This window comes from Drosophila albomicans, chromosome 3 (assembly GCF_009650485.2).
Source record: "Drosophila albomicans strain 15112-1751.03 chromosome 3, ASM965048v2, whole genome shotgun sequence".
Lineage (NCBI taxonomy): Eukaryota > Metazoa > Arthropoda > Insecta > Diptera > Drosophilidae > Drosophila > Drosophila albomicans.
Genome location: NC_047629.2, coordinates 15,105,998 through 15,132,907, shown reverse-complemented (window position 1 = coordinate 15,132,907; position 26,910 = coordinate 15,105,998). Strand labels below are relative to the sequence as shown.

Sequence of the window (26,910 nt, the reverse complement as noted above, 5' to 3'; positions counted from 1 at the left end):
TGTATGTGTATATGTATATTTTTTATTTATTTATTATTAAGTTTTATTCGCATTTTTAACAAAATTAATAAAAACAATTCATTATTTGGTTTTCTTTACATTTTTCATGTTTTTTGTATTTTTTTTTTTAATTTATTTATTTGTTTTTTTTTTTTGCTTTGGTTTTTTTTCTTTGTTTTGTATATATGTTAATTGATCAATTTATTCGTAATTTGTAATATTAAAACAATGTAACGTATAATCTTGCTTGTGGGTGCCATGGCCGATTCCACACGATTGAAGACGATATCATCTAGAATCTGATCTGAATCTGGTTGCCATCGATTGGCATTGCAGCTTAACTAATGCAACTGATTTAGCTTTTTAGGGTCTTGCACTTTTCTTTTCGTTTACCTTATAAATCTAACTGATTGCATTTATACAGAGTGTACGTGTTAAAGTTTAGTTTCGTTATCTCTTGGGCTAAAGGAACATAATCATCAACAATATCAATATCGAACTTAGGCATACACAAAAACGAAGGGGACACAGATAAAGACACAGATTTAACATATAGTCAACAAAAGATATACACATACATATATAGAGTAAGGATTACAAACTTGTTGTGTTCTGTTTTAAAGCGCAATTATCTATAGTTAAGTGTTAACAATGATTATGATTATGGAAGTCAGTTGAAGAAGTCAGTATCAGTTATCAGTATCAGTATGGAAATTGAGTTTTCATTTTTGTTTTTCGATTGTTTTTTTTTTTTTTTTGGTTTTTTTGGTTTTCATTTTCATTTATGTTATATACTGCGAGTTCTCTTATTATAATGTAATGCAATGTATTTGAGTATGTATAGGTATTTATACTTGTTCATATATATAATAGTGCCCGTGTTTTTTTCTGTAGCACTTCTCGACTTCTTCCATACTCTACTCCCTCTGCTGAACTCTCCTCTCTCGTCTTCTTATATCATATATCATTCTTGTTTGCACGTTTTTTTGTTTTTGTTTTTGTTCTTGACTTACTAATAAATTAAAACAACGCTAATGAATTCGTTTTTTCTTCTTTTTGTTTTTTTTTTTGGTTTTTGTTATGTGTTTTGTTTGTTTTTTGTTTTTGTTACTAATTGTGAGTTGTGGTTTTTATTTGTTATTATTTCGTTTACTGGTTTTCCATTCTCTTCTTTAACTCATTTGCGTTTATTATCATTTCATAATCAATTATCAATTTGATTTTTATTTTTTTTTATAGTACATGCTTTGTTTGCGTTTCGTTTTAATACTCTTCTGTTTTATTTGCTTGGTATTTTGTGCCTTGGACAAACGTTTCTTAAAAATTGATTTTATTCAATAGAAATCGGTTGCTGTTGCTGTGTAGTTGTTCTTCTTCTCGTTCCCGTAATGATTTCACTATGTTCGTTCGAGTGCTGATAAGAAAAGGTCAGAATATGGGACGCCTGCAATCGGACGACAAAAGAGCAACAAGTGGCTGAGCTGAGCTGCGCTGCGCTGAGCTGATAAGCCACATAAATGGCAGCTTTCAGTAATATTAATAATTATATTGCTAGGTTGGTTGTTGGCAGCTGTATCGCTATTGCGATAACTACTGTGTATGTTCTCGATTGAAATTGAAATTGGATTTGGAACGCTTATCTAGCAGCACTTGAAACGGAGTCACAACACATCACACGACCTAAACGATAAGTGTGAGAATCGATCAGTGTCGAAACATTTGTACAATACATTTTTCCCATTATTTATACAATAACATTCTTGAGAGTTTTGCTTTGCTTTTTTCTTTTTACTTTTTTAATGGATGTACATACATATATTTTTAATTGTGTTTTTGGTTTGGTTTTGTTATTATATACTTGTTGTTATATTGTTTTGGATCTGTTCTTGCTAAGAACCATCTGCTGTTGCGCTTTATATTTATAACTCGAGACACTTTTGGGATCGACATCGAACACTTGAGAAACAAAGGACATTGGGGTTTTCTTTTCTTTTCTTTTGTTTTGTTTGGGAAAGTTATGCTCAACCGATTTGAAAATTCAATTACTTTTTAACAATAACATAACAAATGCAAAATTTGTTACGACTTTTGTTGGCAGTGTTTCATTTGTATGTATATGTAATTTGGCATTTAGACATATATAATTTCTAATTACACAATGGAATCCTCGCATCTCTGATATTTGGTAGGAAAGTAAGTCAGGGAGAGATGGGATGGGGATTTCATACGAAATGGTGAAATGGGCGAGGGGACGAGGAAAACACGATGTGTTCATTGCTATAAAATGTGTAGGTGATTCACATTTCTTTCGATTCTTTTGTTTTTTTTTTTTTTTGTTCTTTTGGTTTGGTTTCTTTCTACAATGTAAGTATAACTACAGTTAATTACGTCAATTGTCATCGAGCCAGATGATCATTGTTACGATTTGGTTTTTGTATTATGATTAATGCCAAAAAAATGCATTTTGGCTGGTTGTGCGCGATTTTTAACGTTTTACAACACTACAAATAACGGCAGTTTTGAAATGCTGATTTCGTGGGGAATGTGGGGATATAATAACATTAGACATAATTATTAGTATGCACTTAAAATACAAGTTCGAACAACACATATGGAAGCCACGGAAAGCAACTGCAAGTAAATGGGATAATACCAATGTGCTGCTGATCAAGGAATCGAAACTGAGGAACTACACAAATCGTGCTGATCGTGATCGCGATCGTGATCTTGTGGCACTTGAGTCATTTTGGCCAGTGTTTTTGCAATAAGGTACATATTCCAATAAAGGCCTGCCTCTTCGAATACGTACATACATACAGTAAACTATGGTATGTGTGTTTGTAATATATAACTGATCATTTGATAAATCGATCTATATAGTATATACATATACATATAGTACCTTTTCGTATGGGATGGGGGGATGGGGGTAGAGTGGAGTTTTCAGTTTGTACAGAAATGTGTGTGCACTTACATACATCAATATAGTATACCTATATATATTGTACATAAGTCGATAGGATTCTTTGGGTGGGGTTACAACTAAATAAGGCATGCGCTAGGCTCTTTTTGGCACACAAAATAACAACAATAATAGTAACATAAAGTATTTGGTAGTATGTGCTTTCGGTTCGGTATCGCTCATCGTTTATAGCTTATCGCTAATCGCTGCAACATCATCGGTTCCCGACAATGACAAATTCGCTAAATGCTACAATACTTTCGTTTACATGCTTTCTCTTTACTTTCTCTCTCTCTCTCTCGCTCTCTCTCTCTCTCTGTTGCGCTTCACTTTCATTGCATTCTGATTTTGTAATCCATTGTCATTTCTTTTAACACTGTGTATTGCGAAAATTGTAATTCACTTTTATGCTTACTTCACTATTATACAATGTGCGGTTGCCTTATTTTTGTTTTGTTTATTTATAATTCATATTAATTTTATATGTTTACGTGAATTATGCTTGATCTGAGGGCAGTTGCAACGACACTTGCCGCTTGCCACTGCTCACGACTTCTTTTCGTTTTCGTTTTTGTATTTATTTTTTTAATTTAATTTCTTTGTTGTTTGTCTAAAATGCGCTAATTATTGATACCATCTTCTTCTCCGGGTTCGTTTCTTCGGGTTTAAATGTTAATTTTTAACTGTTAGCTGTTAGCTGTGTATGTATGTTGTTTTTTCTGTTTTTTGTTTTTTCTTTTCTTTAAATTCTATCCTCCTCGTCCTCCTCCTCGACCTCCTCGCCGTTCTCCTCCAGCTCCTCCTTGTAGCCAGGATGCTCGGATATGGCATAATAGTTGCCATTGTAGATGACGCCCAGTTCGCGTAACGCATCGCCACGTATTGTCGCCTTTATCGTCCAGTTGTAGCAGTCATCGGACTCTGACTCACGATCCAGTCGCTCCACATCGAGAATCTTTGAGTTGAGGCGCTCCAGTATGATGCCGATGTCCTTGATGCTGAGGTGACGCTTCTGATCGACAGACAGCTGATCGATAAGCAGCAAGAACTTCTCCGTCGTCGTTTTATCATCCTCCATCACCGTGTTCTCCGTCTCGCTCTCCGAGCTGTCGCGCTCCGGTGCAATGTCCAGGAAGCGTACATGACCCTTGGCGCCGGATGAGCGACGCTGCATACTGCCGCTGCCGCCCAGCATAGGATCCATAACCGATGACGACATCCCCAGCGTCGCCTGATGCGCATGCAGCTGCTGTTGCTGTTGATGCGGTTGCGGACTGCTGCTGCCGTCCTGAATGGGCGACGTGGCCACGCTCTTGTGCACCGCTATCTTGCGCCCCTCCTCGTGGAGGGCACAGCAATGGAAGTCGCACTCCGTTGTGCTGGGACTGCCCGCCCGACTGGGCGTGTGCGCATGATGGGCACACTCCGGCGTATGCACATGCACTGCGCCCACAGCACTGTCGAAGGAGCCGCCCTGTTTGGACAGACGGCGACTGCCGCTGCCGGGTATCACAACACCCGGGGGCAGGACAACGCCGCCCGGATGGTAAATGCTCGCCGGTCCCTCGTCGCTGATGACCGTTATTTGTGGGCTGGCGTAGCGAGGCTGTGACGATTGCGAAGACACCGACTTGTTGTCCAACGAACTTTGCGCGGAGAGACCCTTCTTCGAGGGCGAATACTTGTCGGACGACAGCAACCCGTTGCTGCTGCCCAGACCGGCGCCCATGCACATGCCGGCGCCGCCACCACCACCTCCTCCTCCTCCACCACCGCCGCCGCCGCCTCCTCCTCCGCCACCTTGGCGCTGATCCCAGTGCAATACGACCGTGACACGCCCTTTATTATCCATAATCTTCCACGATGGTGTCTCATCATGCAGTTCCAGTGCATGGATCGTCTCACAGACGATTTTCGGTATAGCTGATATAGCTGCAGAAAACACATGTGAGCGCAGGATGCTTCGATCTATTCAATTGCGATGCCACTTACCAGCTTTTATGACATCCACACCCGTTGGATACCATCGCTCGCCCTGCCTCAACAGCAAGAGAACCGTATTGTTGGCCAGGGTGCGAAAGTATTCGCCATCCTCGATTTGGGTTCCATCACACTCCAGAACAACGCGAACAGGTTCTGAAGCAGGAACCCCCAATTTATCCTTGCCGCGCACCAATAGCTCCTCAAATGTACCAACTACGACGCCCTTACGCACATTCCGCCAACTATCCCAAATTTTCAGTGGTCGCTTGCCGCGAGACTCCTGCAAAAAGAAAGGACATAGCGTATATTAAGTTAAAGTCTTTTACTTATTTCAGGAACTGCAAAAAATATTAGTAGTTTAACAAACGAAGACCAATCTAGTTTCAAAGAAGAGAATTTATATGTGATATATAATTGAAAGTTGACTTCAGGAAATATATTCATATTAGTAGGTATTAATATAATATTTGCATAATATGTAAACTTTCATTTTCATTGTTTGAGCATTTCCTAGCCTGTGAAACATATTTTAGACATCTGCTTCAATTTTATGAGGATAAAATCTTTATTTTTTGTAACATCAAACTATCTTCTTGCATTCTTAATAGATTGTAATTTTACTGATCATATTATAATTATAATTTTGAATACATCAAGGTCTTAGTTGCAAGTGATTAAGTTTCTATAATAATATTTTATTATAAGAAAATAAATATTATATATCAAATTAATAAATAAATCATTTTATTTTTCATTTATTTTTGATAAAAATCGAAATATAACTTTCATTTTTATATAAAAATTGGAAAAATAACTTTTTTTGTAATCCTAATATGCACAATTGTGATTATTATGCCCCTGATTTATTTAATTCAGAATGTTAATACAAAAATCTAAGAAGACAAAGTTTTGGGAGTCCTTCGGAACCTTCGATTCTAAATAAACGTCAAATTACTTATGGTATTTAGCAAGAACAAGGATCGTTGAGTTTAGTTTAGTTGAGAGGATTATGCGAGAAATGTTCTGACCTCAATGTGGCAACGGCGACTAAGATTAAGCTGGACAACTAAAGGCAGCAGGAGTTTTACTATCATTATAATGAGCGAGCAGATTATGTGTGTGTGTGTGTGTGTGTGTGTGAGATGCGTGACACCTGTGTGTGTGTGACAAGTGGGTGTGGCAGGACCCGGGCAGCGTCGTAAGTTGCACTACTAATTGAGATTTGTACCCGCTAAAAGGGCGCAAATGTCAAGGCCGCTGCCAGCTCCAGGCAGCTGCAGCTGATGCTCTAGCATTGCAGCTGAATAGAGGTATAGGTCTAACCCACACACACACACCCACACACACAAGCATAAGCTCACACTCACTCACACAGCGATAAAGCAAACGAAAAACAATTCATAGTAGATTTAACAAGCGAATTTTTGGTTTGGTTTTTGCACTTTGCATTAACAGCGAGCACAGCTGTTGTTCAATAACAGCGCGCTGTTAACTGTTAGCTAACAGAGCTTTCACTGACTGCAAAATCAACAGCAACAGCAATAGCAACAACAACAACGACAACGACAACAACAGCAGCAAGAAGCCATGTTTAATGTATTGCAAGGACATGAGTGTGGCGCTCCAGTGACCCAGTAACGAGTGCAGCACACGAGCTGAATAACAAGAAAGAAGATGAAAAAAATTGAAGGAAATTCTCACACACACATACATGCTATATGCACATATATACTCGTTGTATGTAAGTTTATGAGAGTTATAATACAAAACGGAAAGGAAAAAGTTTAATGAAAAATGGCGAAAAATGAATTTGGACATTTTGGGGAGTAGCATTTGTTTAATTGGAGTTGAAATTGCAGTTGCAATTGCAGTTGTAGAAAGTGTAATCAGTGTTACACACACACACACACACACACTCGCATAGGAGAGCGAGAACGCAAACGAGAGCGAAAGCGAGCGAAAGAGAGAGAGAGAGAGAGACACAGTGTGCAAGCGCGCATTGGGATAGGTCAAGTCTGCTGCCATATGGCCATCAGCTGCTGATGCGATTGCGATTGCAGCAGCAGCAGCAGCAAAGGGGTGTGTGTATTTCCTTTGCCTACCCCCCTTCCTCCCTCTCAAATGTATCTAAAGTTAATGCTAATCAGTAAAGCGTAGAAACAAAAAAGGAAATGCCAATATATTTGTTTTTACCCCAACTGCTGCTGCGGCCGTCGGTCCTGTGGTGATGGCAGCACCTCCAGCTGCACCTTGATTAGCTGCCGCAGCGGCAGCTGCCGCGGCCGCCACTTGTCTGATGCTGAGGCAGTTGCAGAGCGGCTTTGTCACGCCCAGCGTGCACAGAGCATTGGACCACATGGTGGTGGCGTTGCAAGTGCTCGTCTCACCTTTCCCAGCCACTTTAATGCGATATATCCTTGCCTCGACTATTAACTGTTTATGAGTTTACACTACTACAACAATAACAACAGCACTGCACAATTGAATGTTAATAGTAGTACAATTATTGTTGAACATTTTACTCGCTCTCCATACACTCGAATATATATTTTAAACCATTTGGATTTCGTTTGTCTTAAAAATCGTTATATCAAATACACGCACTCTTCTATGTTCAAAATTATGATTTTCGTTTATTTATTTTTTGTTTGTGTCCTATAAAAACCTTATAAATGCTCAAAGCTTAGGCCTAAGTTAAACGCGTTTTATTGTAGGTTTTCTTCATTCACAATTATTAGTATTAAATGCCATTTGAAAATTCGTCGCGTGAGGCTACAAAAATTGTTAACAAATTGCTGCACACTTTACAAAAAAGATGAACACAACACGTTGGATTCATTAATTATTATCATTATTATCATTAAGCATTTTGTTTTTTGTTTTTTAGTTTTGATTTTTCTATTTTTTTAGTCAATAGGAAAATTGTGGACTTGAGGTCGTTTTTTTTTCTTTTTTGGCAAGCTGACAGATTTTTGGGATTAGGCCACAGCACTGCACATCACATCACAGCAGAGCAGAACACAGAGCAGAGCATAGAGCACAGCTCAACATTAGGGGCTGGGCAGGCGCCAGAGTTTCAAGAGTTGACCTTCGCACTTTCACTTTACTACTACGCGCCTTGTGCGCCACTTGCGTGTGCCTGAAACCGCCGAGTTTTCATTGGTGGGGAGTGGGAAAGGGTCTTGGGCTGATGCTGCTGCTGCTGCGGATGCTGCAACTGCAACTGGGGCTGGGGCTGGGGCAGGTGCTGAGCCTGCGTTTGTTCGATTTAAGTTTTGTGTGGCACAGTTTCCTTTTCTTTCTTTCTTTCTTTTTTTTTGTTTTATGTGTGACTTATTTTCGTATAGGTTTTATCTATCTATTTGCACAGTTGACACACGAGCTTTTCCGATTTTAATTGATATTTAATTGGTAGCAAAAAAAGGTTGTCGTTGGCTGGCAGTAGTTGTCACACCCAGTTAAAATTTAATATTTCAACAAATTGCCAGCGGAATCACGTAGCTTGCGAAAAGCGCTCGTAAATGAAAGTAGCATCCTTGCTGGCTGTGGCTGGCTGCCTGGCACACTGGCACACTCTGAGCCTGCCTGCCAGCCTCTGCTCTGCTCCGCTTTGCTCTGCTACGCTGCGCTGCGCTGCTCTAACATCTACTCGCATGTGTATGTGCATGCTTAACGCCTCTGCCGCTGCCGCAGTCGCTGCTTCGACTGTCATGTTGTTGTTACTATTTTCTGCTGCAGCTGCTGTCTGCAGTGCGAATGCAGTGAGAGCACAACGCAAATGAGAGCGAAAGTTGTGCGCATAAAGCTCTCTCTCTCTCTCTTTAAATGGTCACACTGCTCTCTCAGCTAATGAGCATGTTGTAGTAATTTATTTAATGTTAACATGTGAGCGAGCTGCAACTGCACTGCACTTGCACATTGCAACTCTCATTCGTTAACTAACTCTCTCGCTCGCTCGCTCTCAGTCTTTCCTTTGGGTTTTTGGTAGTAACATCTGTGCTTTGGCCTACATTTGCAATGTGATATAATCAGGGCGCGCTTAAGCTAACAGCCAACTGCTAACGAACGCTCCACAAGTATTAGCGACTCCATAGCACCTAACTTCTGTCGCGATTTACTATATCTACATAAATACCAGAAGCTCTGTCAATTAGGCACACAAAGCACACATACAGACACACTTGCATTGTGTTCAAACGTGTGCGAAAGAGAGCGAGAGATGCTCAAAACATTGCACCCTTTTTGTAAGTTTGGTCTGCTTGGGACTCGCTTTCATTTTCATTTTCGTTTGGTGTGCGCTCACTTATGCAGCAATTCATTAAATCAAAGCGCAGCTTTAGGTAAACATTTGCATTAAATCAATCCTTTCAATTAATCCTTTATATTTGTCAAGCTGCAATCTGTATGCAGAAAGCATACACGATTCAATTTGAATGAATTGTTGACGCTGATAAGTATGCTACAAAAAACGAAGAATTCTAAAATCTAGATAGTTTCTATTTGATGATTAGAAGAACACTAAAAACTATAATTACTACTTGACAATATGAGAATACAACTGCGAAATTATTGAAGAAAAACTTAAAATTCTTAATTTAAGCCAACTTAAAATGCCCTTAATTTATAAATAATATATTTTGAATAAATACAACCCTAATCCTTAACCATAAAATATAGTTGCAATTCATACAATTTTATTTACATCAATGCGTTGAAGTGGGCTGCGAATTTATTTCCACATAGACAGAAAGCGAGAGAGAGTGAAGAGTGCTCTCTCGTGTGCTGTCAGCGCGGCGTTGCCAGATGCGAGCGAAAACAATAACATCTGGCAAAATGTTAACTAGGTAAGGAGCCTGCTGTTTCAAAAGCATTTAAATGCTAGAGTTAATCCGTGAATAGTCTGCTGAACATACATAGCATTGAAATTGTAGAATATAAGAAATAACAAAAAAATATTTAAATAAAATGATAAGTTTTGTAGCGATATGCGGAAAAATAAATTGAAGGATAGAATCCAAAGCAGATTCTAGCGCCCTTAACAGCGCTGTAATTAACATGTGGGTCATGTGCTGGCGCTGTTAAGCCGCCCACAATTATAATGCTGTCTGCCTGTCAATATGTTATATGGGGAGTGTCATGGAGTGCAACTCTTGTTTGTGCTCGCTGCATTTCCATTCACATTAAATTGTATTTGCATTAGCATGTTATGTATGTATGTTTATATTAACAGATGCGTCACTGTTAATTTCGGCTGTTGAGCCGACAAACAACAATAAACATGCAAAGCTAAAAAATATATATGAATGTATAGAAAAAAGTAAATGTAAACGAGACGGATGAGGACATCAACAAAAGCTACATGTGCACACATCCTACGATTCGAGTGAGTGAGTATTACCACAGATATTTGGGTCAAAGCTATTCACTCACCCGCAAAGCAAAGCAAAGCAAACGAAACCAAACGAAACGAAATGAAATGAAGAAAACTGCATGAAGCATGGACACGCACACTAATGCAGCAAAATGCTTAACGGGAGCTTAGTTGACAAGCCGTGGATCAGCTCAACGTCTAAATTGAAAACAAATGAGCAACGTCGGGGATTGAGAGACAACTTTTAAAATCAATGTACGTATACGTAATATGTATATGGGATTTTAATTCACATAGCTTGCTGGTACTATGGCATTACTATGTACATATGTATATAGTAGAATGTGGGCCGGCGGCACGCCCGCGCTTTTAGCTTGACGTGGATTCTTCACTTACCTCTCTGGCCATTACGACATGTCTCAAAAGCAGTGCCCGCTTAGAGGGTCTGCCATTTGCGTTGGCTTTAACAGCTACAACAACAACACGTCGTCCTCCTTTGCCGTCTCGTTCTTGTTGTTGTTTTTGTTATTCTCCTCGCCTTCGTCGCCGTCGCGTCTATCGTCCTTTGGCGGCGGCTAACAGGAACAGCAACAACAGCAGCAACTGTGCACGGTTTACACTTTTCGCGCATACGATTCTGTTTCGCTGTATGTGTGTGTGTGTGTACGTATGTATGCGGCGTTAGCGTTGGCGGCGGCAAGAGAATGGCGGCAGTGGGCGGTTGGTTGGTTGGTTGAGTGTGCTTCAAAAATTCTCTACTACACGTTTATTTTCAATCTTCCCGCAACGCCATGCGCCGATGCTGTGTGCTGCTTCTTCTTCTTCCTTTTGTCGTTCCTTCGCTTTCTCTCGCTCTCACTCACACTCTCTCGCTCTCTATGCTTTTTTCGGTTGTACGTGTATGTGCGGGCATCTGTATGTGAGTATGTGTGTGTACGTATATGTACATATGTTGGTTGCTGCTGCGTGTGTATTGCTATTTCACATCACTTGTATAAAATTTCGATTGTTTATTTCTTTAATTTTTGCGTTTAAATATATTTGGTGTACGTTTTTTTATTGCATATCACTGGGGATGAGACTTATTTTTGTTGTATTTGCTTTTATCTACATACAAATACACCCACAATACACTTATACATATACATATGAACTTAGGTGCGGCTGCGATGTCGGCGAAGAAGATTCGCTGATGGCAGTGTGTCTGTGTGTGCGTGGCTGTGTATGTGTGTGTGTGTGTGAATGTGTGCGGAAAAGCATTAAAGTACCGTTATCGTTGTCGGAACCATTTTGGGCATTATCAATTTATTCACATGCGACACATTTTGTTGTAATTTTAAATTATAACACACACGAACGCTTTTTATTTTGTTTGCGGTAATTTTTATCAACAAATTCATGAGCACATCGGGGAAAATCTTAAAGGCGCACACGCACACATATGTACATACAGGACACGCTTAATCTCTTGCTTTGCTTCTATTTTCTAGTATTGGCAGTATAGCACACAACACGCCTTTTCTTTTCACTTTTCTTCAACTTTTATTCATTTAATTTTCGGTTTTTCTTCTGCTTTTTCTAAAATGCAGATTAACTATTTTTTTCAAATTATCTTGCAGTTCAAAACTTGAAATTATTGCAGTTAATTACAAAACAAACACATTTTAACAGCCCCAAAAGTAGAGGTGGAGAAACATCGATCGATGGGGAGCTATCGATGTATCGTTGTGTCTGAATTTTTGCAAAAAACATCGACTTGTATTGATATGATTATACCAATATATACTAGATAAAAAGATTAAAAACTGAAAAACGGTTTGAAGCTGGAAAAATACCGAAAATAACTTTTAACATTTTTCATATATTTCGCAATTTTCATTACTTTTATTATTATTTAAAATGTGGATTCGCTTTAAAAACAAAAACACTTTGGAACCGGGAAACCAACATTTAAAACAACAATTTAAGACCTTGACCAACACTCACATAATGTAAAAAACTTTCAAGAGAGCCGTGCTCAATTGCATTCATAAATTCATTATTAGCGCCATATTGTAACAATATATTTTGTTCTTTACACGAGTAACAAACTTAAATAACAAGTATATTTGTTAGTAACGTCTGACATTCATTATTGAATTATTATTTTACGGTTAAAGTCGGTGTGTCGGTAGGCCGATAAATAGCTAGAGCTTTTTGCGGTAGTAAACTACTAGTTAACCGGAAAATCCATTTTTTGGTATATTTTAAAATTGAACCTGCGGTCACGCTGCCGCTATACGGCACCAGAAAACTTACCTAGAATTTTACACAAACAAATTACGTGTCTCACGAAGAATATTACAATATGGTCGACAATTTACCGCCCTTAGAGCCAAGTCTGCAAAATCTTGTAGAACAGGAATCTCTTAAATGGATTTTTGTGGGTGGCAAAGGCGGTGTAGGCAAAACAACCTGCAGGTGCGTGTGTGCGAAAGAGAGATAAGTCGTGTCAAACAACAACAAGAAAGCTTTACTAATATTACGAAAAATCCAATTACTAATTTTCAGCTCCAGTCTGGCAGTCCAATTGGCAAAAGTACGCGAATCCGTGCTCATCATTTCCACAGATCCGGCACATAATATATCCGATGCATTCGATCAGAAGTTTACCAAGGTGCCGACAAAGGTATTAAACAAAATGAAAGTCATGTTGCGGCATTTTTATATACTAAATATTGTTGATTTTTCTTGAAATGCAGGTTAATGGCTTTGATAATTTGTTCGCCATGGAAATAGATCCAAATGCGGGTCTCGGCGAGCTGCCTGACGAATATTTCGATGGCGAGAACGAAGCTCTACGTGTCAGCAAGGGCGTCATGCAGGAGATGATCAATGCTCTCCCCGGTATTGATGAGGCGATGAGCTATGCCGAAGTCATGAAGCTGGTGAAGGGCATGAATTTCTCCGTTGTGGTCTTTGATACGGCACCAACGGGACACACGCTGCGTCTGATTGCCTTTCCGCAGGTTGTGGAGAAGGGATTGGGCAAATTGTTACGTTTAAAGATGAAGCTGGCGCCTATGTTGACGCAATTTGTATCCATGCTGGGCATGGCTGATGTCAATGCAGACACCTTGTCACAAAAACTCGATGACATGCTGCGGATCATCACCCAAGTGAACGAACAGTTCAAGAACCCGGTAAGCATTCAGAATCCTTACAATTAGAATCAGATTGTTATAGATGTATTTTTTCAGGATCAAACCACATTTGTTTGTGTCTGCATTGCCGAGTTCTTTTCGCTGTATGAGACCGAACGTTTAGTGCAGGAGTTGACCAAGTGTGGCATCGATGTACACAACATTATTGTCAATCAATTGCTATTCCTGGAAAAATCCCACAACTCGTGTAGCATGTGTGCCTCCCGCTTCAAGATACAGGAGAAATACTTGGACCAGATTGCCGACTTATATGAGGACTTCCATGTTACAAAGCTGCCTCTGCTGGAAAAGGAGGTTCGCGGACCAGACAGCATTAAATCATTCTCAGAGAACCTTATGATACCTTACAATCCCAACGCATCTGCAAACAAATAGAGAATGCCGTCGATTAGGTGCGCTGTAGTTTTAAGCTTCTGAAGAACTTATTGTGAATACGTTTGTGGGGGTGAAATAAATTCTAAATACGCCAGATAAGCTACAGATCTTAGCCAAGTTGTGCTGTCTGCAAGAAACAATTTCACTTTTTGCGCAATACATTTTGCAAGAAAAACTGAATTAAGATCGAAAAACCTATGTTATTTTGAATAAACAAGTTTTATAGGAATTCATCATTATGTCTTTTTTCTACTTATATTGGTGGATGCACTATTTTCTTATCTATTAGTTTATCGAGTCAGTTAAATTATTTGAATTCTTCATTTGATTAAAAATGTTTGCACCACTGTGCGTCACTTTCAAAATAACGATATTTTTATACCAAAGAAGTATTTATGCCTTAAATGGTCACATTGCTATTACCGACAAACAGCTGTAACTTATCGATATGCAAAAGGGCAGCCAGCGTTTGCTGTAAAGATAGTTGGCAGTGCTGGAGATTCCGATACTATATATTAAACGATATCAATGGCTCTAATTTAAAATTCCAATATATCGACGTTTTGTCATCACTCAGTTTCATTTTGCGTCGTTTATTTGCTGCTGCACAGTTTTCGTGTTTTTGTTTTCCTCGTTGTTTTCAGTCCTCGATAGATGATCCGCTGCACATATTTCCAATTTAGTTAAGCTAAAAAGCTGGCAAATCGAAAAGTCATATTGTTTTGCTGCCATAAACTGCGAAAACCCCCGCACCCAGAACACTCAATTCTCAAGGATATTTGACGAGGGTCTAGGACAACAGCAACAACAACAACGAAGAGTCACAGGTGAGTTAATTGAGCGCCAAAGCCATAGTCGAGCTCTATGTACATACGTGCGTATATCGGAATGTGTGAATGAATGTATGCGGTTGTTGCGATCAATAATACAACACAAAAGCGCTCCATACACAAATAAATCACCCACTATCGCCCCACAAGACCACAATGTGTAATACATAAATAATAATAACCCTCACAACAATGACAACGCACACATACAGTAAGAATGAAATAACGATAATGTTGGACAACAGTCATTCAGTTGGTCAGTCGCTTGATTTCTATACGAATTCCACTCGCTGGTTTCCGCATTTCCCCGCCGCATTTCCTCTCTCCACCACATCCGGTCCCCCTTTTGTCCTTGGGACTGCGTCACTCGCTCGCTCGATTCCAACATTTTAGGCCGCCATATCAACGAATTTGTCGCGTGACCTTAAGCCATTCCTGCACTGCCATGTCATGGTACGACTTACAAACAGAATATACTATGCACGAATATTTGAATATGCATGTGGGGGAGTATGTGCTTTTCTTAATTGAATTGGTCTAACGGACAGAACGGGCAGTGGTGTCGCCTCAGAACTCCATTTATGGCCACAACACGTATGCCGTTAGAATGGCCCCAAAACGAAAGCAACTCTGCAGTCGTCATTACTCACTTGACGTTACGCTATCTTTTTGTGTTTTGTGTTTTGTTTTCGACGACGTATTTGAAGAAGTACAGCTCAGCGTAGGTCTTTTTATCGGCAGAGTTGACATTGGCTATCATCATTGTGTATTAATATTTATAATTATGACTTTATCAACTGCTTGCTTACCGGATTGATGCCACTCAAATACAGATACAGACACAGATACATTATAGAGTAACAGATAAAGATACAGCAAAATGTCTGTCGCTGGATTGAGACAGAGCCTTCTGCTCTGGAGTGTTGACTACTGGAATTTGGAAGGTAAAAGTTAATTTGATATGAGTTCTGCTTTTGCGTTTGGTTCGATCTTTAGTTGTATGGTTTCACTTTTCATTTTACATTTTACATTTGCAATGTAAATAGTTGGCTTTGCTTCATTTGACTCAATTGCAAAACACTCTTATAGCAGTCATGGCGGACAATGTGTTCAAGTCGCACGATATCGGATTACGCGCTCAAAAGAAAATACTCTCACGCATGGCAACGAAAAACATAGCGAAAACCTTTATTGACGGCACAACGGCTTCGCTGCTGGATAATTTGTACAAGCTCTGTAAGATGCATACTGGCAACAAGGCGCGCGCTGAGAAACTCATCAAAAACATCATCAAAATTGTCATTAAAATCGGAGTGCTGCACCGCAATAATCAGTTTAGTCCCGAGGAATTGCAAAATGCGGAAATCTTTAAGCGCAAGTTTCAGGTAACAATCCTAATATATTCACTTAACTGAAGAAGAATTAATTTAACAATTTAACACTTTCAGAACACGCAATTGTCCATCATATCATTCTATGAAGTGGACTTTACCTTTGATTTGGCATATCTGCAGAAGTCCATACAGGACTCGCATGTGGCGCTCAGGTCCATTGTGCAGCCACATTTAACGGATAAATCGCTGGGCCGCATCGATGAGGTGTTTGATTTCTTTGGCGACGCTGTGCTGTTGGAAACGGCCTTTAAACCAGATTCACCATATCGTGAGGTTATGGGCAAGATTGTGGCGGATATTAACTCGGCCATGGAAACGGGCGACATATGAGCAAAGAAAATTGCACGCAGTACAAGCTAATGGAATGATGAGGGGCTATTATCAAACCAAAAACAAACAGGATATCCTACACACAACATGAGATACTAACATCTAGTTGAGAGCAACAAATGCTTTGCCTACCAAATGGTGTGGAAAACAACAAAAGAACAACAACACTCTTTAGACAACAATGATTATTTTTAATTGAATTGGTGATATCACTCTATATTAACATTTATTAAGTAGGAGTCGAGAAAACACACGTCCAAATTGATTTATTTTTTAAGACAATGTTAACACTTTGCGTAATTGAAAATCGTTAACATTTTTGTGTCGTTTAGGTTTAAGTAAAATGCATTTCGCCAAAGGAATTCACAAAAGCAAAAACTCACAATGTATAATGTCCAAAAAGCAAAAGGCAAATTGCTTTTTTATCAATGTGCATGTCGTCGTTGATTGTATTTGTATTTGTAATTGTAATTGTACTCAAACTATATTAAGTGTCTAAAAAAAAAGTCTGTCTAAATATTGTCTGTGCATTTGCACAATGCACAATTGAATGTTTGATACTTTTGTCTGTTTTGATACTCCGAAACTCGCTCTCCAAATGCAATTACTATTATATACTCGCTCTTGACATAAAGGAACCTATAAAATATATAAGTATGTATACGCTTTCACTTCGTATATATTCATGTACTTAATTCTCCAATTATGCTGATCTCCTTAAGAGTTATCCTATTATTTCAATTGCGTGCTACAAATTGCACGCACTTTAATTTTGCAAAATTGATAAAATTGTTAGTTAATCGTTTAACACACACAATCTTGAGAGTTTATGTTTGTATTAAGTTCAATAACCGTTTAGAAAACCAGTTTTATTGTATGTATGTATTCCAAGCCTCTTAGTCAAACAAAAGCCATGAGGGTCAATAACCTTAAGCATTATTTATGATATTCCATTATTGTTTTCTAACCGATATTCATCATGTACCCTGAACATATCAAAAAATTGATACGACACAACATTCAAAACGATGTGCAACCAGATATATCATTATTCTGAACGGGACAATAAAACTGTTCAATTGAATAAACGTGTGGCACATACATAAATAAGAATTTTCGATATTACAACAATTTGTGGGATTCAAGTTATAGCTGTTTAGGTTTTTAAAACATGTATTTATTATTGTTTAGAAAACAAATTTATGTTGACTTTCTTATAATACAAAAAAAGCAACAAATTATAATTACAAAACTCAACTAAAACTCTTATTATTATTATCTCAACTCATTAATGCTTAACAATCTTATTCAGCGCGTTTTTGCTCCAAGACCCCATCGACGCCTCCTTCGCCAGCAGCCTCCAGTTTTTGTTGTTTGAACAGTTCAATGAGCTTCTCAGTCGCCGATTGTGGCACATCGAGTGGAGTGGAAATTTCTCGACTGGGATATGTCTGATTCTGGGCCTCGGGCGAACGCAGCAGAAACGGTGTCCAAGGTCCTTGAATGGATGGTACATCTGTGTGCCACATTTTACGCAGGCGCAGCGAACTTGAGCTGCCGTTCTGTGTCTTGAGGAGGTCAATCCACTTGGATATTTCAGACTGGCTGTTGTTACGGCAATTCAGCCACTCACGTTGTCCATTCACTAAAATATTAAATTAATAGTTTATTAATAAACGGCGTGTGGTTTGAGGTTTCGTTGAGCATTGGTTGAAATACATGTTAAGAAATATATACTTAAATTAAAGAACCATTGCTTGGAATAATTTTAATTGATAATTTTAAGACGGAATTTCAGAAAAAAAACATTAAACTAAACTATTCTTGATCTTAGTCAATCAGTGAGAAAAAAATATGTGAGTAAAATCAGTCAGTGACGATAGCAAGATTAACTTCATGATCGAATTTCTTCTAGTAACATTATGTTGTCCTTAAAATGATTTATTAACGTCATACTTATTATTCAATATACATTTTTGTTTATCTTTCTTTAAACTTACGTTAGTTATTCTCTATATACTCGTATAATAGAAAAAGTACTTACAGTATTCAGCCACTAAAACAGGCGTACGATGGCGACGCGGCTTTACATAGACAACAATTCCAGGGTTCTCTTTGGCAAAGTCAACCAGATGGTTTTCAATAAAATCACTAAATAGTAGTAGTAGTTGTAAACTCACAGATTGTTTTGTACTATTTATTTATTTACTTACCGCATGCCTCGACTGGAACCGTTGTTCTTGCAGAATTTCAATGTGATGCGTTGCAGCTGGCAAACATAGCGTCCCAGTCCATTTTGAAGGGGAGCACGCGGAAAACCAGACTTGAGAAACAGATGACTATTTGACATTGTATTTATTTATGTTGTATCTAATACAAAAATTTGTAATTTCAATTTTCGTAACAAGAAAAGACCGACGTAACCGCACGCCGCGACTGAAATCAGCTGTTTCGATAGCTTTGCGTTAGACAGGGCTGTTAAATTATCGATAATTTTACGTAAAATAATTTATTTAAAATATTAACGTATTACCGTAAAAACTATACTTTCCGTTGCTGTAGTTTAAATAAATGGAATTGTTTTGAGAATGTTATCATAATCTACTTTTATTGTAGTTGTAAAACAACTTTTACAAACAGTTCGATGTGGTTTTGTGACACTGTGCAAGCAAGCCAGTATAACAACCCTGTTACAGCTGAGCGCTGATAACGGCGAAGAAGCGGCACAAAAGGGAATGCGTGAATTCAAATGCAGCCAGCGTCGCGTCGCTTTTCATTTGAGATTTTCTATGTGGAGCATAAAAAGAGAGAATTAGAAAACGTGCAACGTGTTAATGGAAAGTGAAGCAACAATCGATTGCATTAATTGCGTGAACTAATTCGATTTGATGGCCACTGTAAGTGAAATTAAACAAATATGGCGAATGCAATGTAAACAAACGAGATCAACAGACTTTTGCAGGTTCAAAGTACCCCAAGCTTGTCGACTTCGACGAATACGAGGAGCAGAAGAAGGTAGAGGAAGATGATGGTGATGATGATGAAGAGGAGGAGGAGGAGGAAGATGAGGATTCGGGCTCGACCAGCTCTTTCAGCCTACAGGATTGCCTAAACGAGTTTCGAACGCGACGCATCAGACGCGTCTCGACGCACAGTCGCGATGCTGCGGGGGGCGGAGAGGAGCGACAGACGGCAGCTAGCGTCGTTGCTGCCGATGCACATCTAATCAACCAGAATCTATGCAACAAGGCGCAGGAGCGTCGTGGCAAGCCATGCAAGAACGGTTTCTGCTACTGCTTCACCAGCGACAGCGGCGACTGCGGCTCGACGGTGGCGCCACGTGAGTGGCACGTGCGGCAACATAAGCGCAGCAGGCGTGCCGACGCTAATAAGGTAAGCGCCCCAGCCGCTATTCTATATATAGTTTTAAGTGCGGCAGCAATTTGTAAAATACTTTTGAAGTGGTTTCCTATAAATCGAATTCTTAAATATTTAAATTTATGTTAATATTGATTCAACATTAAAAATTGCTTAGTATGCATTTCAACAAGTGCTTAGCTAGGACGCTATCCAATTTTAACACACATTTTAATATGATTTATGTATTTTCTGTATATTTTTATTAATTATGATTTATTTAATTAATTCTGTAATTATATTTGAATATGTATAGGCTTCTTAAATTGTTCCTTATTATTATTATTATTATTTATGTATCCTTATATATGACTAGTCTAGAATTTTAAATTTTAATTTCTAAAAGTTAAATATTCTTTACTTATTACAGCTTTCCACTGCACAACAATCGAATCAAAACAATTTCAACCCTCAACCAAGCCAGCGAAATCCTCAAACTCAACTACGTCGTCAGTCCGAGAATAGAAAACAGAATGCTGCTGGAGTTGCTGTGGCCAGTCACAAATCGGTGGATAGCAGACCATTAACCGCAGTCAGCAGTTTGCACGCTGTGGGCGACGATGCGCCACTTATTCACATCATTCAAGAGCTGCGCGACAATTGTGTCATCTCGGAAGTGCGGGTCAACAAACAGAAACTGCCCAATTCAACCCAAATATCACCAGCATCGACAACAACCACATCATCATCGGTAGCTACATCGAAGCTCAAAAAAATGCCGAAACCCGAACGCATTGAGTACAAAGCAACAGCTCCGCCACTTTCCAACATTAGCGAGCAAGAGACACCATTGGATGAGGACAAGGAGTGCGATGACTTCCTAACAGAAGCAACCAGCTTGGCGGGCGAGAGTTTCCATTCCTCGCGACGCAAATGCAGACGCAGTTCCAGTGGCGGAGGTCGATTGCTGCAAAAACGTCTTTCCAATGGCGGACAGGTGAATTTCAAGCCTCGCGATGTGGAGCAACCGCCGCCAAAGCCGCCACGCCGCAGCAACCAGAGTCTCGATGGTAAAATGTCATTATCATCGTTGACCTCTACAACGCCATCTGTGCGAGATGCCGAGCGGGTCTTGGATGAGTTTCTGCGCAAGCACGGTGTTCAGGTACCTAGCTCCAAAGTGGACAAAGCTGCCAAGACGAAGAGCAATCGCAAATCGTATCCATTGGGTAAGTGAATTGTAGAACATTCGGTTTAGTTTGAATTCTAGAGCGTAAGCTACTTAATAGAAAAAGGGTGTTGGTAGTATTTTGTATGCGTTAGTTTAATTACTCGTTTTATGAGTTACTAAAACATTTCTTAACAGTAATAAAGTATTTTTAATTAAATTTAACTGAAACATTTGTTAGTCGAGTAAAGATTGGCAAAGTAAACTAATATTAATTTTGCATAACCTAATAAAACATTTCAATTTTAGTCAATATTAAATTTAATTTAGAAAATAGAATATTAATTAGTTTAATAGAGGAATAAGGAAATGATTTAACTATAAAAAGTAAGTAAAGTATATTAATTCCTTTTGCTTCAAATAATATTCAGTTTGTAATTAATTAATAGGTTTAATTATTCAAATAAATTTAGTTTATATATTAATTTGACTATTTTCTTTTTCATCTTTTTATTTTGTTGTTTTTGAGAATAAAGCATGCAAAAACCTATACCAACAGCTTATAGTAGCTCTTTTCTTATGATTTTCATGTGATCTTTCTCGATCTTGTAGCCGCAATGGAGAAACCCGTGCATCAGGCCAAATTGGCAACTTGCCCTTCGTTGAGCGACATTGAACGCGTTGTGGAATCGAAGCGTGGAGCTCACTATGCCAAGAACATTCACATGGCCAGCAACAACAGCAGCAGCAACAGGAATAAGAGCACAGTGTCCGACAAGCCCATGAAGGAGATTATGCTAGGCTGGACAGAGCCCAAAATCAATGATATGCTTAACTACGATGCCGCCAAGCAGACGCAATTCAAGACACACGCTCCAGAGCCAGCGCCTCAGGTTGCCCACAACATTGGCTGGCAGGTTCCTCAATCCGTACCTGTGGTGCCAAAGATCTCCCTTGATACGGTGGATGGTGTCAGCGATAATCTGGAAAGCAATATGCAGCACAAGCATACGCCGATTAAATATGCCAAACAGAGCAGCCAGAAATTCATTTGGGGCGAACAGTGGCGCAATCTTTCGCCATGGAATGGCAACAAGCAGCGTCCCAGCGGGCTGCGCAACAAATCGAAAAAGTTTCTCAACAACTCCAAGAACAAAATATTGCGTTTTGTGTCGCCCAAGAAATCGAATCAGCCTCCCAGATTGTGCACTGTTGGTGTGCAAACATCCACATCTCAATTGCAGCTGGATTTGCAATCTCAATCACCGCCAGGCAGTTATCATTCGCCAGTTCAGTCGACGCCATCGGCAACAATCACCACGCCATCCATGGAACAGCAGCAACCACAGTACAAAGACAGTTCGGAGCAGGCGTATTTTGATTTCCAGCGCAAAGTGAAGCCGCCAACGCCTCCCAAGAAAGTGCCTCGTGGCCAGCGCCGCAAGCTGAACTTTCAAGGCGAGAGCAACGCAGCACCAGCAACATATTATCGTTCGTATCAGAAGGACATTGATCAGGATGTGACCATCACCAAAATGGGGTATTTGCTGAGCAGCATACGCGCCAAGCTGGAAGCGAGTGATGAGAACGCAACACGCACATTTCAGGTAAGTTTACTAAACCCTTTAATTTACAAATACTTAAACGATGGCAAAGACCGCACCCAAGGAGTAATGGTCAGAGCCGAGGTAGTAATTTGGTATGTTGCCGGCGTTGGCGCAGGTGCCAATTTTGGGCAGCAAATAGACGCTGAGCACCTGGAGCTTGTGCTTTGCATGCGGCGCATCTGAGTGCATAATGTAGTCGACAGTGATCCAGGCGTCCTGAAACGTTGAGGCTGTGAAATCTCCCGGATCGAGTATTTTAAAGTTGAGCGCAGAGGGTTCGGTGCCTTGGGCTTGGGCCAAGTACATGGGTGAAGATTCTATTTCGGAATTAAAGTCACCAGTGAGAATAACGGGCGTAGTTTTGTCAGTAGTGGAGTTGGTTGCAAAGTGACGCAGCTCGTTCAGTACCTTGGCGACCTGGGCACAGCGCACATCGCTGCGTCTCGGATTGAACAGTAGATGCGTTGTGGCCACGATCACTTCTTTGGGTTCCTCTGATTGCTTCAGCCGGAACTTAGCCAATAGCGCCACATTGTCGCGATCCAGCAGCGGTACGCTCGCATCATACAGCTCCACTGCCCGTTGATGTAACAACTTGAATTTGTAAGAATCATAGATGATGGCGCAACCGTCAGTGCGGTTGCCTGTCTTCTTCTTGTATACGTACTCCAGTCGCTTGCCACTGCTGGCTGTTAGCCGTTGCACCAGCAGCGGAAGATGATTGTGTTGCATCTCCTGGAGACACAGAATGTCCGCATCCAGTTTGATAATCTCACGCTGTAGTTTCTGCAGTCGGGAATGCCATGTTAGCAGTTCTTGTGGTCGGTCCAGGTATAAATGCATGTGTTCCATTAACAAATCCTGCGCGAGAATATTGTATGAAATCAGTTTGAATGTGGTTGTCGCTCCACACGCTGCAGCTTGGTTTTCTGTTGTCGCCTTTAACTTGACAGCAGCAGGCATCGTCCATTTGCGATTGTAATCGTAGCGTGGTTCCATTTTGGGCGCTATTCGTCTTTGGCCTATGCTAAGGCCGCGTTGTGTGTTTTGTATGCGGGTTTTTAATGAACGGAGCAGGGATTTGGACATCGCTTTATGTCACCAAAACAAACACATCTACCAACAAGCGTCACTCTGTTGATAATACTGCTTAAAACTGCCTGCGCTAGCGAGTTAAGTGAAAATCAGCTGTTATTCTTGCATTTGCTTTGCGTTGTTATTCGCTGCGTTCTAAACGATAAACTTATGTGTTATAGTTATCGATAGATTGACAGCAGACGTATCGCGTGTGTCGATAGCGTAAAATGGTTTATATTGGCGCTGATTTTCAAAATTGCTCAAGTTATCGGGACCGTAATTACCATAAATTGAAATATAAAAAAAAAAATAATTTTCGAAGAAATTTTATAGATATTATTAAACGCTTTTTAAAATCGGATCCTATTAAACTTTCATTAAGAGAAGTTTTTTGGGATTTGCTTATCGAAAGTACTATATAATTTTAATATATTTATTCTAGGAGAGTTCCCGATTTGCGCCCTTAGAGCAACGACAACGCACACAAGGCGGATTCGACTGCGTCGATGGACCAATAACTAGAACAAAACGTTCGGTGGTAAGCCGTCATCAGCCTCAAGTTCATGAAAGAGAACCCATTTACTCCGAGATAGAGGAGGACTGTATGCACATTAGCGGCAGCCCGCAGTTTGATGTCAGAAATGCTGCGCTGCTAAAGCAGACTGAGCTACCCACATCCTCATCGTCGGCAGCTGCCGACACATCAGCAGCTACACCTTTAAGTACACCTGGTCCAACACCAACCAAATCGTCATTAGCATCAGCCACGGGTACAGTTAGTGACATAACACCACGTCCAAAGCCATTCCCAGAATCCCCAGTGCAGGATTTCAGTGCACTCTATGCCACAGTGCAAAAATCTAACAAGTCATCACCAAGATCTGTTGATGTCAAGGTTGCAGTGCAACCACGACCACTGGGACAATTTCTTCAGGAATCCCTGATGAATGGCAGCTTCTTCCAGTTTATGCCCTTGCCAGATGAGCCTGCCAGCGATACTTCCTACACAGTCTCCACCTTAAGATCACGGAATCTAGTCTCAGAGCAACCGACACTGCCGATGCATCATTCATTGAATAACATTAACGAACAGCACTCGCCTCCAAAAAAGAATCGGAATCTCTCGAAATCGGAGCTATCGCTGCAACGCAGTGAGATTTTCTTGGAGAATCTTTGTCGCAGCGAGATAGTGCTGGACCACGACGACAACATGCGACTGGAGAAGGTGCCAAATGTAAGTATTCCATTTGCTCAAATTGGCAAATCTCTCATTAAATATTTACAGACAAGTCTCAAAGCTCAAAGTGCTCCCGTTGTGGATGACGATACTGTCTCCTACGATATGCCCAACGAAGTGTATGATCACTATGTGATTGAGGACGCCAATAGCAGTGGACAGAGTCAATATGGATCGGTGCAGTTGGAGCCGCCGCCACCCTCATCGGATAACCAGAGTACGCCAAAGAAGCAAAGTCAACACTTTACGACTAAGGTAGAGATTTTTGTTGATTCCTATTAGTTTTAACACACACATTTGTTGTCAATTCACATCACATGTACACAAGTTAAACATGCTTAAAGACAGCATTACAAATATAAGCTTAGCGGGTATTTGGCTATATACACAAAACTTTCTGCTTACTCTTTGCTTCAACTATAATTTCAATTTCAACTACTTCGTATATAGTTTCAATATGTAATCAGTTGACTTGCGCCATTTTTCAGCCCACGCGCATACTCAACATCGATATAAACGATGGTCCAACTGCGACGGTGCACAAACAAAACGTTGCCAGTGTCAGCTGTCCAACCACACCTCAGCAGCCGGACAACAGGAAGTCTCAAAATGTCATGCATGGTCACAGTCTTGTCGAGCTTACGCAGACGTTGCCCAGCGAGAGCAATCTGTTGTCAATGAGCACCTTGACACGCTATCGCCTGTTGAAGGATGCCGTGCGTCGTTCGTATCGCAAGGGCAAAGACTTTTTGCTAGCCGAGAAGCAGCGACTGACGCACAGTCTGAATATGTCACGTGATCAGACGAATCAAACTGAAGGCGATATCGATAGCAGCAACTATTATAGCGCCATCAATCTAGACTCGTTGCTCAACGAATCGTTGTCCACAAATGAACAGCTGGCACAGGCTGTTAGCATTTGCCGACAGTTGCCCGAGTTGGAGATCTCTTCGGAAATGGTGGAAGCCGAACGTTTGTTGCTCTTCACTACGCTGCGAAAACAGACAGCACAGCCAATCGTGGGCAACGAAGCGACGTCAACAGCGAGAAGAGAATCGCAGTGCTTTCTTATCGATGCACTGCACTTGCCCATCAAGGCGGATGTTAATCAGGATGTGTTCTTCAACTACTACTACATCTGCACGGTGGAAAGCGAAGGACGCATACGATCGACACAGTCGATAGAGTGTCACAATGGGGCTGCCATCTTTCGTGATTGCGGTCTTGAGTTCTACAGCGATGGAGCAGCTGAAGAGCTGGAGTTGCGTTGTCAAATATTTATGCTGCGTCTGCGCAAGGTGTCCACGTTGTCTTTGGAGCCACCAAAGGCATTGCTAGTAAGAATACAGTTCATATTTTCACTTGTACTTTTCACTAATTTCGTAATTCATTCTCTTAGAAACGCGGCAGTGGAAGTCTTGGCTCCGCTTCTTCCAGCAGTTCATCACAAAGTGAGCAGATTGTTTCACGCTTTCGCTTGCACGCCTCGTTTACTCTGAAGGCCAGTGACTTGGTACCCTATGAACTGGTGATGGCTGGCGAAACACAGGCCAGCGACAGGATTTGGCTGCGCACTTCTCGCACCTGGCAATTACCACTGACATCACACACGAAATCCTCGAATCTAATGCCACAAATTGCGTTAAGTGGCCGCGTTGAACTGCGCCTGCCCAAGTCACAGCACTCGGGTTATCTCAATGTGCAGGACACCAAACACAACTGGAATCGACGCTGGTGCACACTGAATGGACTGCGTCTCTCAGTTTGGCAGCACGAGCAGAATCTGTGTGATGAACCGCCTTTGCTTCAGTTGCAGCTTGAAGTAAGTCTGCAGTCGGAGTTGGATGTCGCTCCTCGTGAGCTGTGTGCACGTGCGCGCAGTTTTCAGCTGCTGTGTTCCAACACTGAGGCATTCTTTGCGGCAGACACACAGCCAGAGCTAGTCGAGTGGCTGCAGCAATTGAATGAGGCGCTGACTTTTGCCAGACGTTGGCTGAAGCAGGGTTAGAAGTTGAT

At 40.5% G+C, this 26,910-nt stretch overlaps 6 protein-coding genes across 11 annotated transcripts; 3 read left to right on the top strand and 3 right to left on the bottom strand.

Moving 5' to 3' along the window:
* Positions 1-739: 739 nt before the first annotated feature.
* LOC117569385 (uncharacterized) lies at positions 740-12,001 on the bottom strand. Of its 3 annotated transcripts, none has more exons than XM_034250514.2 (4): positions 11,585-12,001; positions 10,713-11,385; positions 4,955-5,225; positions 740-4,894 (listed from the first exon to the last, which is right to left on the bottom strand). In XM_034250514.2, exons 2-4 carry the CDS (start codon positions 10,722-10,724, stop codon positions 3,705-3,707), a joined length of 1,473 nt encoding a protein of 490 aa, XP_034106405.1. In that variant the 5' UTR covers positions 10,725-11,385; positions 11,585-12,001; the 3' UTR covers positions 740-3,704. The 3 variants fall into 3 exon arrangements, with proteins under 3 accessions (XP_034106405.1, XP_051861477.1, XP_034106406.1); XM_052005517.1 differs by having other exon boundaries at positions 10,713-11,534; positions 11,630-12,001; XM_034250515.2 differs by lacking the exons at positions 10,713-11,385; positions 11,585-12,001 and adding an exon at positions 7,139-7,601.
* Positions 12,002-12,482: 481 nt separating this feature from the next.
* LOC117570595 (ATPase ASNA1 homolog) lies at positions 12,483-14,123 on the top strand. Its single transcript, XM_034252338.2, has 4 exons — positions 12,483-12,776; positions 12,867-12,984; positions 13,058-13,498; positions 13,556-14,123. Exons 1-4 carry the CDS (start codon positions 12,664-12,666, stop codon positions 13,892-13,894), a joined length of 1,011 nt encoding a protein of 336 aa, XP_034108229.1. The 5' UTR covers positions 12,483-12,663; the 3' UTR covers positions 13,895-14,123.
* A 323-nt stretch (positions 14,124-14,446) lies between these two features.
* LOC117572742 (tumor necrosis factor alpha-induced protein 8-like protein) lies at positions 14,447-16,701 on the top strand. 4 transcript variants are annotated; one of them, XM_052005723.1, is made up of 4 exons: positions 14,447-14,721; positions 15,558-15,668; positions 15,817-16,109; positions 16,173-16,701. In XM_052005723.1, the coding sequence occupies exons 2-4, from the start codon at positions 15,605-15,607 to the stop codon at positions 16,446-16,448; spliced, it is 633 nt and encodes a 210-aa protein (XP_051861683.1). In that variant the 5' UTR covers positions 14,447-14,721; positions 15,558-15,604; the 3' UTR covers positions 16,449-16,701. The 4 variants fall into 4 exon arrangements, with proteins under 4 accessions (XP_051861683.1, XP_034111710.2, XP_051861685.1 ...); XM_034255819.2 differs by having other exon boundaries at positions 15,814-16,109; XM_052005725.1 differs by lacking the exon at positions 15,558-15,668 and having other exon boundaries at positions 14,450-14,721.
* A 902-nt stretch (positions 16,702-17,603) lies between these two features.
* Positions 17,604-18,907, bottom strand: LOC117572743 (39S ribosomal protein L43, mitochondrial). Its single transcript, XM_034255820.2, has 3 exons — positions 18,662-18,907; positions 18,493-18,599; positions 17,604-18,093 (listed from the first exon to the last, which is right to left on the bottom strand). The coding sequence occupies exons 1-3, from the start codon at positions 18,796-18,798 to the stop codon at positions 17,753-17,755; spliced, it is 585 nt and encodes a 194-aa protein (XP_034111711.1). The 5' UTR covers positions 18,799-18,907; the 3' UTR covers positions 17,604-17,752.
* A 175-nt stretch (positions 18,908-19,082) lies between these two features.
* On the top strand, positions 19,083-26,902 carry LOC117572739 (uncharacterized). The gene is made up of 8 exons (XM_034255815.2): positions 19,083-19,345; positions 19,401-19,841; positions 20,236-21,034; positions 21,586-22,580; positions 24,100-24,891; positions 24,943-25,149; positions 25,383-26,231; positions 26,294-26,902. The coding sequence occupies exons 1-8, from the start codon at positions 19,337-19,339 to the stop codon at positions 26,900-26,902; spliced, it is 4,701 nt and encodes a 1,566-aa protein (XP_034111706.2). The 5' UTR covers positions 19,083-19,336.
* On the bottom strand, positions 22,580-23,818 carry LOC117572741 (protein angel). The gene has a single exon (XM_034255818.2). The coding sequence runs from the start codon at positions 23,667-23,669 to the stop codon at positions 22,614-22,616; it is 1,056 nt and encodes a 351-aa protein (XP_034111709.1). The 5' UTR covers positions 23,670-23,818; the 3' UTR covers positions 22,580-22,613.
* Positions 26,903-26,910: the final 8 nt, after the last annotated feature.